We start from the raw sequence: 14,416 nt of genomic DNA, 5'->3' as shown, positions 1-14,416 counted from the left end.
TAACCATGTATGTGCGTGGGAATGGTATATATGAGTGGGCATATGAGTGTTTAGAGTCATTAGTGGCATGGCAATGACGTCTTCAAAGTGAAGATAGTCAAGGTCGTAATCCAGTTTTGTGGACGTCTGCCTTCAACATTTGATAACACTGAAAGCTGGAAATGCTGGATATGCCTCAGAAAGAGACAGATGTAGCTACTAGATACCATCAACAGCCGTAACCGCTGGATAACACCCGGCAGCTGTAACTCCTGGATACCACCCGGCAGCTGTAACTCCTTGATAACACCGAAAGCTGTAAATGCTGGATAACACTGGACAGCTGTAACTCCTGGATAACACCGGACAGCCGTAACTACTGGTTAACACCGGACAGCCGTAACTACTGGATACCACCCGGCAGCTGTAACTCCTGGATAACACCCGGCAGCTGTAACTCCTGGATAACACTTGACAATTGTAACTCCTAGATAACACTGGACAGCTGTAACTCCTGGATAACACCGGACAGCTGTAACTGCTGGATAACACCGGACAGTTGTAACTCGTGGATAACACCCGGCAGCTGTAACTCATGGATACCACCGACAGCCGTAACTGCTGGATAACACCGGACAACTGTAACTCCTGGATAACACCCGGCAGCTGTAACTCCTGGATAGCACCTGGCAGCTGTAAGTGCTGGAGACCACAGACAGTCGTAACGTATGGATAACACCCGGCAACTGTAACTACTAGATACCGCCGGGAAGCTGTAACTCCTGGATAACACCGGACAGCTGAAACTCCTGGATAACACCCGGCAGCTGTAACTCCTGGATAACACCCGGTAGCTGAAACTCCTGGATACCACCCGGCAACTGTACCTCCTGGATAACAACCGGCAGCTGTATCTCCTGGATAACACCCGGCAGCTGTAACTCCTAGACACCACCCGACAGCTGTAACTCCTGGACACCACCCGACAGCTTTAACTTCTGGATGACACCGAACACCTATAACTTCTGGATAACAACCGACAGCTGTAACTCCTGGATAGCATCTAACAGATGTAACTCTGGGATAACATCCGACAGCTGTAAGTAATGGATATCCCCGACAGTTGTAACAGCTGGGTGATGCTTGACAACTGATAATTATGCATAATACCCGACACCTGATGTTAATACCTGCTGGTGTTAACGGGATGACATTCCAGGTGTGTACGCTCTTCACATGTTTATAACATTTCTCTCGATTTGATTTGTTTTCATGAAATATGAAATGTTTGCACAGTTAAGTTCATCTCAAGAGACAGGGAGCGGCAAACATGCGAATCCTTATTTAAAATTCCCATTGACTTGAGTTACAAATGACAGCAAGGTCAATTAACACAAGGTCTTTTATTTCCACTATGAAAATACATTAACTTGGGGAGTAACCATTAGCCAACAGACAGCCACAGCACATACTGGCTCCTCTAACCTACAAGAGCAGATATAAAACAAAACGATACAGTGAAATAATACATGTATATCGATATGAACGCAACTATCAATGCGTAATCGTCACACAGATTAAGGTTAGTAGGCAAATCGTGCTCTTAATTTTACAATCATTAGTTGAAAGATATAACATTAAATGACAGGCAAAATGAACTGGTTTGTACAGGTAGACTCTCGGCACATCCATTTCGTTTGGGGCTGGTATTGGTGGTTTTATGAACAACCTATTTCCATATGCATGCAACAGTTTGTTTACTCAATACCATTACAGTCTACTTATCTTTAAGAAAAAAGTCACGTTCAGAATTTTCCACAGAAGAACTATATTTTTTTTCAATATTTCATTTGGGTCATAGTCCTGAATATATACTATTGACCTGTGTCGAATTTGCCATTTCTGCCAAAACTCGTTAAAGAGGCTGATGGAACACCACATGATCTGCTAAATAGATTACAGTCGGAATATCGTCCACACCATTCCACGGAAACTCTTCTCCTAAGATTAGTAAATGACTTGAGAAATATTCTTGATTCCGGAAATATGGTTGCCCTTGTGCTAATTGATTTGAGTGCAGCGTTTGACACTGTGGATCACGCACAGCTATTCGAAATCCTGAATCTGCAAGTTGGAGTGAGAGGAATTGCTTTGAGGTGCTTTCAGCCATATCTATGTAGTCGGAGCCAAAGAGTGTCAGTTAAGGGTGTTACTTCATCAGGACTTGAGTTATCCCATGGAGTTCCTCAAGGGTACGTCCTTGGCCGATTCTATTCCTGCTTTATGTGAACTCGCTACCGGCAGTTATCAACAAACACGGTTGCAGCCATTATGGATATGCAAATGACACCCTGCTCACTACCATCGTGAGACGGAACTCACTTTTGGCACACCTGCAGATTGTGGATGACTGTGTGTCTGACGTAAAGAGATGGATGACATCTAGGATGCTTCAGCTCAGTGACAGTAAGACTGAACTATTGGTAGCCGGCAGCCATGGGCAACTGCATGGAGTCAGTCTCAGGTGTCAAGGTAGCCTCCTCTGTCATTCAACCCTGCTCTGTTGCCAAGGACCTTGGCGTGTACATAGATTCTAATCTCTCACTAGAGGCCCATATCAACCATCTACGTAATATCTGCCATCACCACCTCAGAATCAGTAGCTCAATCCGTCGATACATCACCACAGACTCTGCCCATGCCTTAGTGAGGTCTCATGTCCTTTCTAGACTTGACTATTGGAATAGCCTCCACGCTGGATTGAAATCTGTGCAATTACAGAAACTCCAAACAATTGTTGCTGCCCTTATTGTATGTCCAAAATCCAAAAGAGATCACATCACTCCATCACTCATTTTCCTATGCTGACTTCCTGTTAAGTACCGTGTGAACTTCAAAATATTGTGTCTTGTATATGTCTCCACGGCCAAACTCCAAAGTACCTATGTGATTTTCTTACACTCTACACCTCTCCAAGATGTCTCAGACCCCAGAATCAGCATTTACCTACAGTCCCCAAAGTCTCCTATGGTTAGAGGACCTTTACCTAAACCGCTGCATTGATTTGCAATTCACTGCCAGCTGACATCAATTGTGCCAACTCGCTGAACTCTTTGAAGTCCCTTCTGAAAACCCATTACTTCTTCATAGCCTTCTCTTAGATCTTTCTTCATTTCTTAATTCTAAAAATTAGTAACATCATGTATACGCTAAACATATAGTCTGGTTCATAATTATTGAGAATTTTTCTTCTTACTTTGAGCTATCCTAACACCTCAACTGATTCACTGATACTTAAAACTAAGTAATGGTATAAGGGAGGTAACTCATCTTGGCCTACTGAGTATAGTACAATTAGAGTTACCTCCCCTGAATTTGTAGCAGACGTCATTTTCCTCAGCACTGTCAACAATGTCTGCTGAAGATAAAAGAAGGTTGATTTTTGAGTTGTGTAATCAAGGAACTGATGATGTAAATACACTGGCAGAGAGAACAGGAACTCCTCTTTCTACTGTGTATAGGATTAGGAGGAATTTTAAAGAGGGAAAGGATTTTGGGCATCAGAAAGGAGCAGGGAGACCCAGAAAATTGGACTTCTCAGATCGCGTCCGGCTGGGAATTTTAGCGTCTAAAAAGCAAAGGGCAAGCATCTCCAACATCAGGTATGAAATGATAGAAAGGGGATCAACAGTTGTATCAAAATCTACAGTTAGAAGAAATTTGATTGATCTTGGATGGGAGAAAAAGACTGGAATTCTTTCTCCTCTCATGAAACAAGAACATAAAGACAGGCGTGTTGAGTGGTGTTTGGCACATGAAAACTTTGACTGGGAAAATGTCATTTTTACTGATGAAAGCTCAATATGGGTATATCCCAATAATGTGAAAATATTGACAAAGTCTGCGTCAGCACCGTTGTATCGACGACCTAAATACAGCCCAAAGTTTCATGTATGGGGAGGGATATCCTTATTAGGAACCACCCCGCTGTGTGTGTTTGAGGGAAATCTGACAAGTCAACGCTACACTAACATATTAGATAATTTTCTGCTTCCAAGTGCACATGTGTTTTATGGAAATGACTGGATTTTGCAGCAAGATAATGATCCTAAACACACCGCAAAACATGCCAAGCAGTGGTTTCAGGAGAAAAATGTGACTGCATTACCATTTCCTGCATATAGTCCTGACTTAAATCCCATTGAGAACATTTGGGGGATGATGAAGGAATGTGTGAATCAAAAGGGGTTGACAAAAATTGAAGACATGAAGAGAGAAGTGGTCCGATACTGGGTCAGCATAACTCACGAGACACTAACCTCTCTGATAGGAAGTATGCCTACCCGTCTTAGACTGTGCCGTGAAGCTCAAGGAGACTTGATAAAATATTAAATTGTTACCTACACAACATGAAAAGGTCAGTTCACTTTCACAATACATTCAATTTCATCTGATTTGTTCTCGTTTAATAATATGAAATGCTTTAGCTATTCTCAATAATTTTGAACCATACTGTACATTCACCATTTTTGTAGCGCCTCGAGCGAGCATCGAATGCACGGATAAGGCGCAGGTTACAAATACCCACTATTATTATTATGTTTTACAGATTAGAAATGAAATGCAGCAGAGAGGGTTTGGGTGGTCCTGGCATAGTCAGGCTGGTCAAGCTCATCATCAGCTCAGGGAACTCGCTCCCTCTACACGCAGCCCAGACAGCGAATGGGACTTCTCCCAGGAAACACTGCCTAGTCGAACCCACCAAGACCTTTTCGGAGAATATGGAGGCTCCCCAACACTGCAGCCTTCTGCATTACCCAGATTGTCAGAAGGGCAGTGTTCCCGGTGGAGAACCCGGGCACTCTCCTCATCTGCGCCAAGAGATCAGGAGGTACCAAACCAAGGGCACCGAGAACAATAGGGAGCCTGACGACAGTGTAATTCGGATGCAAGCGAGACATTTCAAGGGCGAGGTCCGCATATTTATCATGCTTTTTCTGAACCTTGCCAATCACACTGCTGTCAAAAGGGACAGAAAATTCAATGACATAAATAATTTCATTGGTTTTATCAAAAGGACAAGATCAGGTTTGTTAGCTGGAATTCGCCTCAGGCTGTATATGGGCCTATTCCAGAGAAGCTTAAAACCATCATTTTCCAGGACGCCCTGGACATGTTCAGGGTCGTACCATGGATGGACCTCGGGGTCAAAGCCACAGGCATGGCGGAGACGATAATAAAAGCAGCGAGCCATGCCATCATGTCTTTTAAGATATGCTGTTTGTGCCAAGGAAGGGCATCCACTGACAAGGTGTTGGACAGTCTCTGTGAATTCATTGCAAAGACGACATTTCATATTGATATTTTCTTTATGAATCACATTCTGGCGATTGCGAGTGGGAAGTGGCTGGTCCTGAGCAGCAAAAAGGAAGCCCTCAGTTGCACATTTGAGACCAGCCGACTTCATCCAGGCGAAGGAGTCGGTTGGATTGCTGTTCTGTTCCACACACTGCATGTACACACGATGCAGTGGCTTCTAAGACAGCTTCTCCACAAAGGACCGACTCTGGGCAGATTTGGTGAAGGACTTCACCTGGTTTACTCCCATCACTGTACCGCCCAGCAGTACATCGCCATCGACAAAATCAACGTCAAATTTCAGATTTGAACAACAGAACAACCTTGGCACGCTTAAAGTAGCTGTGGAATTCCTTGCTTTCATCGTGAGTCTTGACGTGCATCACCAGAGGATCATCCGATAAATAAATATGTGCAAAAGTGCACAATAGAATTCTATCATGAAGAGCTTCCACATTAATCAAACCCCGACCTCCAGAATTGATTGGCATGTATAAACGATTAAGAGAGGAACGAGGGTGGTGTGCTATGTTATCAGACATGATCCTCCTGGTCAGGCGGTCAAGACTCTGGATGTCTTGTTTTGTCCAATCAGCTACTCCAAAGGAATAGGAAAGGACTGGCATAGCAAAGGTATTGGTGACTTTGATCTTGTTTCGAGCATTTAACTATGAGCTCCAGATTTTCTTTAAACGAGATGTATACTCGGCCCGAAGTTTATCTTGAATCGGGGCATTCTGGAGCTTGTCTCGAACATGCATTCCAAGATAGGTGTAGGCCTGATCTTCCACAAGATGCTCAATAACTCCTCCCCCTTGTAACTTGACCGATCCATCATTAGTTACCTTGCCACGTTTCAAATGAAGAGTATTACATTTGTCGAGCCCAAAAGTCATGCCAGTATCATTAGAGAAGGACTCGACAAGGAGAACCTGTTCTTTCAAATTGGTATCTCCTTTGGCAAGGAGCTCGATGTCATCCATGTAGAGGAGATGAGTAAGAGGTGTTGGGGATCTGTGCTGAGGAGGCCCGGGATGGTAACCTTCCTCCCTATTGAGCAGGAAACTCAAAGCATTTAGAGACAGACAAAAAAGCAAAGGACTGAAGGAGTCCCCCTGGAAAATTCCCCTTCTGAATGGAATACAGGTGTGAAACAGTGTAAACATGCAGTTACTGTATCAAATTGAAAATCACAGAAATGACGAGACTTTAACAGTCGAGGGGTTTGATCTTGCAACAGGACAATGCATGTCCACATACTGTAAGGCTTCTACAAGGCTACGCCAAGAACGTGAACATCAACTTATTGCCCTCGACGGCACGATCTCCGGATATAATAGACAGCTGAGACAACGGCAACATCCACCAGCAAATCGACTGGAACACGAACAAGTTCTCTTGCATCTGTGGCACAGAATTCTTGCTGAGATCATCCGGTGACTAACGCCATCCACGAGGAGACGTGTTTTGGCATGTATCGTTTCAAGGTTAGTCTCACGCGCTACTGAATGCATGGAAAATTCCATACTGTGATTTGAAACACATCTTGTAAATGATCTGTGACTGGGTAGCATTTCATTTTGATCCTACGTCTCTTGTGCTTGATTTTCCAAGTCCTTGACCAATTTACAGTCGATTGGACATCGGTGATTCTACTTCACATTTGGTAAATGGTTACATTTAGTATAATAAACAATATTTCTATCACATATGTCTTGTTGTCTTCTTTATGAGGCACAGCATCAGCTGATGAGTTTCGTTTGCCTGGTGGCTTACTATTCATGCAGGGAAACCTTCAACCCTTAAACATCAAATGGATGCCTACGTCTGTTTTGAGAAAACCCGTTAAACATTTCTCAGTTGAATCAAACGAAAAATTACAAAAAGTATAACATCAATGAATTATGGTTATAAATCTTCATGGTGTACACCACAGACACATGCCCACATCATGGGCGGTCGCTAGAAGGTTTTTTTTAGATTTACGACGTGAAACGGATGTACGTATGTAGTTTATACATTTACCTGATAATTTGTAATTCACGATCCTGTAGCCTGAGGAAGTTATCTGAAACGAAACAAATAAGCGTGAATGTGAGTGTAAGGAGAGAGAGATAGATAGAGAGAGAGAGAGAGAGAGAGGATGGGAAAGTGAGAAAGGAGAGAAATGCGAGCACATGAGAGAGGTTAGAAAGAGAGATAAAGTCAGAGGAGGGAGGATGAGAGAGAAAGAGTCAGAGTGTGTGTAAGGGTCGGTGAAGCAGGGAGTGAGTGTGTACGAGAGAGCGTGTGACAGAGAGTAGAGAAGGAGATGTGTGTGAGAGAAGGTGCGAAACAGAGAGGAATATCGGGTCGTAATCGGGTCATTTGGTCAGCATTCTGACCGCTTAAACTCACCTCGCCCACGTCGGCGTTTAGAGCTACAAAGGCACAGATAGGGGGTGCATTAAAAGACAGTGTGTTGTTGGTACGGAGCATGTCGGTGTTAAAGAGAAACAGGACTCGGGTTTCAGTCGACTTGTCCATGCACATTGAGTAGGTGAGCGCGCCGCCATCGACGTCGACGGCCCCAATGTAATCGTTCTTCTGTACATAGATTTCGTTGAGTCCGCTCAGATGGACAACGTTCACTCGTTCCGCATCACATTGTGTGTCTGTTACACCAACTATGAGGGCGCTGAAAGTTAAAGACGGAATCACAGTTTAGTTCACAACACATACGCTTGTCCCAGAGAACAACCCATGATCTCGTATGAAGAGACAGATGGGATCGGGTGGTTAGGCTCGCTGACTTGGCTGGGACACCCCTGTTGCATAGATGGTAATCACTGGGTAAACTCGATTAAGTACAGATTATATAGTTTTCAGTTAGCAGGACCATTGTTGAGAGCTCCATATACGACGGTTTAAATACAAATACATATTTTCCCACTAAACCAAACCACAAAATCACTGACATGTTTCAGGACTCAGAACCTCATACCAGTCTCACACAGAAAACCCACATGTGATCCTCATTTGAGATTTCGGAAAGCACCTGCTGGGCAGTAGTCAACGAGGTACCTCCAAGATTATCTGAATGACCAAAAGGCATTCAAAAATATAAACAATCTCCAATGTGATTTTACCCTCCAGGTACATCTCTGAATACTCCGAGTTTGACATGGCCGGATTTGACGCAGTAGAAGTACCAGGTCTTCAAAGCACCGGACCTGGTGATATTCGTGTACTGGTTGCCAGCAACGAACGCCCAGGTTGGCAGGAAAGTCAGCTGCAGCTGCTTCACCTCAAGGTCACTGACCGGAGTAGTCGCCCTGTTGTCACCTATCAAAACCATTATCAGATGTTTTAGCAGAAAATGGGCAATATTCCATCAATATTCAAACATAATATAATGGTTACGGTGTGTTGGGAGACAGCAAAGTGGTACTACTTCACGAATGCGCTAAGTATGTAGTGAGTGTGTGTGCAGGGTTTAACGTGTGTCAGCTTCATGTTGGAGATCGTCATGTTAGGCCCATAAATATTAACTCATATTAAAAGGGATTAATGTATCAGACTTTATCCACTTTGGTTAAAATACGAGCAAGGTCCTGGAAAACGTAGACACCTACAAGGGCAGAACCGGGACTCGAACCCACCACGACAGGTTCATGGCTTGCACAAGGGAGGCAACTCTGCGCAGTAGATTCGGTGTCACCTGTGACTGACAGCCAGTGCGGCCTAATCGTACTTATTACTTATACCTGCTTTAGCCATAGTATATCTTACGTTATGAGTAAAGACTTGGTAATCACACAATGTATTGTTATTTGACACAGAATTTTAGGCAGGGGTAAAATATGAAATAAGTAAATATATGATATATCATTGTTACTATGTGGCATCAACCCAGTTCATGTGTTTGGCACATACCAAAACATAAGTCTCATTAAGCTATTCAGACACTGACTTACTTTTCAGCCGATCCGAATTTTCTCGTGTGAAACTGTAAATCGACACTTCAAGCAATTCTAGTTAAACTGAATTTCAATTCCTTGTTTCATAAGAAAATGATATTTATAAATGAATTGTAATTATAAACTTTAACAACACCGTCTTTCTATACTTTATGTCGAGGTTCAGGCAGCTTATCGTAACTATGGAATCGCAGACTGCCCCTGTTTGATGAGGTCGTAAAATGAGTCACAATGCATCTGGTTCACTGGTTAAACCTGTTTTACGCTTATTTACCGTAGTCCTGTGACGCACAACGAGGTTGATGTAATATTTGTTCCGTCAGAGACCGCCAAACGTTTCTAGAGGCAGAGCCTCGTTTTGAAATTTCACGATTTCTAGGTTTCCGTCTGTCATAGCTCGCTTTACGACAGAGCACGCCGTGCGACGTGTTTGCTAGGATTAGAAGGAGCCTAGTGTTGCAATATTCAAGTGCATAGACTTATCAAATCATACTGATTAATATCTAGTTAACTGACATAGTTTAAAAATTCTGGACTGGTTATCGCACTAAGTTACGCATTAGGTCAGAACCAAGTAAAAAGGAAAGCAGACTGTTCTCTATTCAATGTTTTGACATGGGGAGATTGTTTATGGTTTGTTTCAGCTACTGTGTGGCGGCAACGTTGAGTGTTATAACTGACATTGAATAACATTTCTTATGAAGATTTATCTTGCACCACAACAAAGATCGGTGGCAACATCACCGTGCAACTTTTATTCTGAAATGTACTGTCTTTTGTCAAGTTGATGTAGCTTAATGCATCTCCCAAAACATAACACCAAAAATTCCATTGTGTCACCACAATGAAGAATATTTATGAAAAACAAAAAACGCCTGAGAAACGTTACTTGGCAATACTCAAATTATATGAAAGCCACCTTCGCTGGTGATAGATCTTATCCAAGGTGGAAGTACTTTGTGAAACACTACTCCTTTAAGTTTGGAATGCGTCGTTATGGATCGGTGTATTTCTTTTCTTTCAAATTTGAATACAAACGATTTATTATCACGCCCTGTGCTAACCGGTCACTAACGGGTGATCCGGCTCTCTGATTTTTAAGATGAGGAGTGTTAACGTATCCCAAAATAGATTTGATGTTCAAGCAGCCATCCATCAATCAATCAACCAATCAATCCAGCAATCCAGCATTCAATCAAGCACTCGAGCAATCAGGAAAGCAATCACATAAACAATCAAACAGTAATGTAGTTAAACTCTTATTGTTTACCTCCACAGACAAGCATTTCTCCGAACAAGGTCCCATCCATCAAACACGCTAGTTCCGTGTCACCAGACTGTCTAAAGAAGCCCGTGCTACATTTGTACTGAACAAATTGTCCTTGGGTAACAGTCGCACCAACGGTGACCAGCTCCGACCTCGACGATGCTGCTGGAGCCTTCACAGTGCATGTGGCCTCTGGGACAGAGAACACAGGTTAAAACACAGAAACAAGCAAATGTCAGGGCACATTGTTTCAATATCGTATATCGAAATACCTAACAATGAGGCATCGTAGGAAGACCTGGGTTAGAACGGGTCATCAGAAAAAAGCATGCTTGTAGCGATCGGGTGGTCAGGCTCATGGACTTGGTTAATGCATCTCAGAATATCTGAACTGCTCAAAGACATGCTAATGATGTGATTCATCATGGCATTGCCTGACTAAAGTTGCTCATGTACCGACGCCCTGCTACCGATAATGGCGACAAGAAACAAACCAAAAAGAGAGCTGTTCAAAAGGTTAATGAATTGGCAATTATGCACCGGTCATGAGACTGCTTTAAGAAGTTTAAAGTGTTTGTTAGACTCACATGTATGTTCTGAAATAAACCTAGTTTACAGCAAACGACGGTTTCAAAATTACAGTCATGACATATACTGAAAAGAAGCCAACGGGCTTTCTTTATTTCCATACTTTATAGACTTGCCACATATTCTAGACTTGAATCGGCTTTCGTGGATATATTTGTTTCAGGGTAGGTGTTACTATATTTCTTTTACATATTTGTATTTGAACATTAACCCGTAGGTTTCACTGGATGACTACTAAAGTCCCTCGTGCACAAATCGATCGTTTTCTTCCATGATCGTATGAATTACACTTTGAGACAAACTTTAAACAGAGGCACGGCTTTATGCAAGTACGCCCAGAATGCTTTGGAAATCGCATTCCCATAGCAAGGTAGCTCTCTTCTCAATACTGCAAGAAACTCAAATTTTACAATCCGTCCTTTCCTCTCTTATTAAACATTCTTTACAATAAAAACGGCCAGTCTGTCATGTCTTTGAACAAGCCATTGCCAATATTTTACATGTCCCGACGGTGTAAGATTGACAATTTGTGGTCCCAAAAGGACAAATCGTCCTGTTTCATCTGATTGGGAGTATAATTATATAAAAAGGGCAAACGGCAAATATAATTATGGAAATGATGTTTACAACTTACTCGATCCAGGACACATCCCACATGTAGCACGGCAGTATTTGGAGCTGTAAGCTGGGGATGTGGAACACAATGTACGGTTGTTCTTCAGCAGGTCCAGACAAGTCGTCTTCTGATCAACACACTCTGGAGAATATGAACTCTTTATGTACTTCCTGCCTTAGATTCGCATTTGATGGTTATTTTTATAAGTGCTGATGTTATGAAAAAGTTACCAAAAATGAACAGACAGCAACTGGTACAAATGTCTTGATGTTTATGATATTTTCGATTTCCAAAATATGTATTATTTGTGGTCCTCAACAAAGAAGTTACAGTGATATAGTCACATGTGCTGATATAGTTTCTTATTCAAAGTTCGCTCGGTGAATGTGCCTCCTTGGATAAAAATAAGATAATGAAAATAAAGAAGTTGACATCCATAAATTCTTGATAATCATTTCAAAATGCAGTTCAAAACGTCAATACAAATGTCTGTTTCGCACACTGTACAGAACTGACACTCACAGCACAACCACACCAAAAGATATAATATTAATTTAATTTTCAACATTGTTGATTCATCAACTTGTCATGTGCCTAGTTCCCCCCTCATTCTCCGTGATTGGGTTGGAGGATTTCATTTGGAATCCACGCGACAAAATTTTTTCCTAAAATCTTTGCCAAGAATGGTGTCGATTGTACGTTTTGAGCCGAATCGTTAGAGAAATTTCAATGTTTTCAACTATCGCTACCAAATAATGAGCTCACGAAAAGTTGTGAGTACGCTGGCCCACCAGTGGCTCTTGTTATAAACAAGATTTACCAGTATTACCAGTAAGAGGCGACTAACAGGATCGGGTAGTCAGGCTCGCTGACTTACTTGACACATGCCATCGCATCAAAATTGAGTAGATCGATGCTCATGCATATAGGCTATAGCTAGAATATTGTTCATTGCGGCGTAAAAATCAACTCACTCAATTGCCAAGCATTACCTCCACAAACTCCTTGAAGGTCGGACCATACACCATTGGAGAGACACCATCGCGGTGACATCTTGGAGCTGTCGTGAATGCACTGGTACATGACCACTTCGTTCACGTTATAGTTGGCTTTTATGGCAGCCGTCAGGCGAGCGAAATAGACTGCAGGGGGAACACCACACTGTTCTGAAAATCAAATAAACTGGTTCCATTTTACTGACTCATTTGGCCTTGTAGTTAAAGCATTCGCTCGTCACGCCGAAGACGCGGGTTCGATTCTTCACATGGCTCATTTCTCGAGTTCCTGATATCCCTGGAATATTGCATGAGCTTTAATAACCCTCAGGAAGAGTCAAGTTGCCCATGGCGAATTAATTCATTACGGAAAGCTGCATCCCTTACAGGAACACCCTGACGTGTCACGAAAGAACTTTTGAGCAACCTGTATGTTTAACCGAAGTAATATGGGCAATATTCATTCGTTTTTGACTGGGCGAAACGATTGACTTCACCATGATGCAGCATTAATGATTGTCGTTGTCATACAATCGTATGACTAAAATATGGACGTTGACCTCCGTTAGGGAGTCATAATGTGTTCTGTCAGTTTGCTCTGAAAATTCTGTTTACTACTCTTATCTGCTAGCCCCACTCCTCTTATCTGCTAACCTCACCTCACTGTTCTTTCTTTCCATAACGTTAACTACCGTGATGTTACAATATCCCAATATCTAAAAAAATCAATCTAGTGATTGATGTTATGAGCACCGAACTAGGATCGATGGTATGCATCAACCAACTCCGCGTGATCCTCCGATCCTGGAAGTAGTTGTCTCTTACGATAATCGTGGCTTGTAATCATTTCTGATTCGGATGAAGTATGAAGTGAAACATTTTTTTTCTCCCCAAGGTTATATGTCACTGAAGACCTGCATAGTTTAAAATGATCTGTCGTTACATCTTGCCTTTCTGAATCATGGGCTTCATAATACCACAAGTCTTCCTACAGCCATGCTCAGCTTCTGGGTCCGTGCAGAACTCAGGGAGTCGTCGTAAGATATCGCCGCAGTTGTCATATACGTCATACACGTCGCCTGTTGACAGAAACAACACCGATGCAGTATTGTGTGTGACATTTGGCTCCTGTTGTATCGTTGATAAAATTACAACATGTAAATCATCGAGGGCGGTGGTTAAAGCGTTCACTCGTGACACAGAAGGCCGGGATTGGATTCCCACATGGATACAAACTGTGAAGTCCATTTCTGGTGTTTGTTTCTGAATTGTGTTTGAACAGTGCTGAAGCGACTATAAAATCACAATGTACGATTTTCTGTCGCGACCAAACTAATAATGCGATGCACACACACGCACTCGTATCGCATTATAATTTGGGTCGTGATTGTAAACCCCATTTGTCCTGACCTCACCTATATGGTTGGAAATGTTTTAAATTTCCAGATACACTAGCAAAGTTTTGCCTCCATGTCTACTCTACCTTCCTGGCACGGCTCGCAGTATCGGATGGTGCAGCTTGTAGGCTTGACGTCAGTGTAACACCAGGGCCTGTGCAGAACACCCCCGGGATTACGGCAGCTGTTGCCCGTGTAGTCAGCCTTCAGGTCACTGAAACAGAGGAATAACTCATCCTTTATGACGCTGAAACAAA

At 42.5% G+C, this 14,416-nt stretch overlaps 1 protein-coding gene across 1 annotated transcript in view; it reads right to left on the bottom strand.

The window, feature by feature from the left end:
• Window positions 1-1,367: 1,367 nt before the first annotated feature.
• Window positions 1,368-14,416, bottom strand: part of LOC137266078 (uncharacterized) — a 35,907-nt gene continuing 22,858 nt past the window's right edge. Inside the window, exons 15-23 of the mRNA XM_067801579.1 lie at window positions 14,246-14,373; window positions 13,713-13,841; window positions 12,760-12,933; window positions 11,786-11,908; window positions 10,567-10,755; window positions 8,466-8,661; window positions 7,735-8,014; window positions 7,363-7,405; window positions 1,368-1,464 (exon numbers count right to left, since the gene is read on the bottom strand). Coding sequence (XP_067657680.1) covers window positions 1,460-1,464; window positions 7,363-7,405; window positions 7,735-8,014; window positions 8,466-8,661; window positions 10,567-10,755; window positions 11,786-11,908; window positions 12,760-12,933; window positions 13,713-13,841; window positions 14,246-14,373 — 1,267 coding nt within the window. The 3' untranslated portion in view covers window positions 1,368-1,459. The remainder of the gene's footprint in view (window positions 1,465-7,362; window positions 7,406-7,734; window positions 8,015-8,465; window positions 8,662-10,566; window positions 10,756-11,785; window positions 11,909-12,759; window positions 12,934-13,712; window positions 13,842-14,245; window positions 14,374-14,416) is intronic.

Source organism: Haliotis asinina, chromosome 15, assembly GCF_037392515.1.
Source record: "Haliotis asinina isolate JCU_RB_2024 chromosome 15, JCU_Hal_asi_v2, whole genome shotgun sequence".
NCBI classification, from domain to species: domain Eukaryota; kingdom Metazoa; phylum Mollusca; class Gastropoda; order Lepetellida; family Haliotidae; genus Haliotis; species Haliotis asinina.
This window is presented reverse-complemented; position numbering and strand designations above follow the sequence as displayed.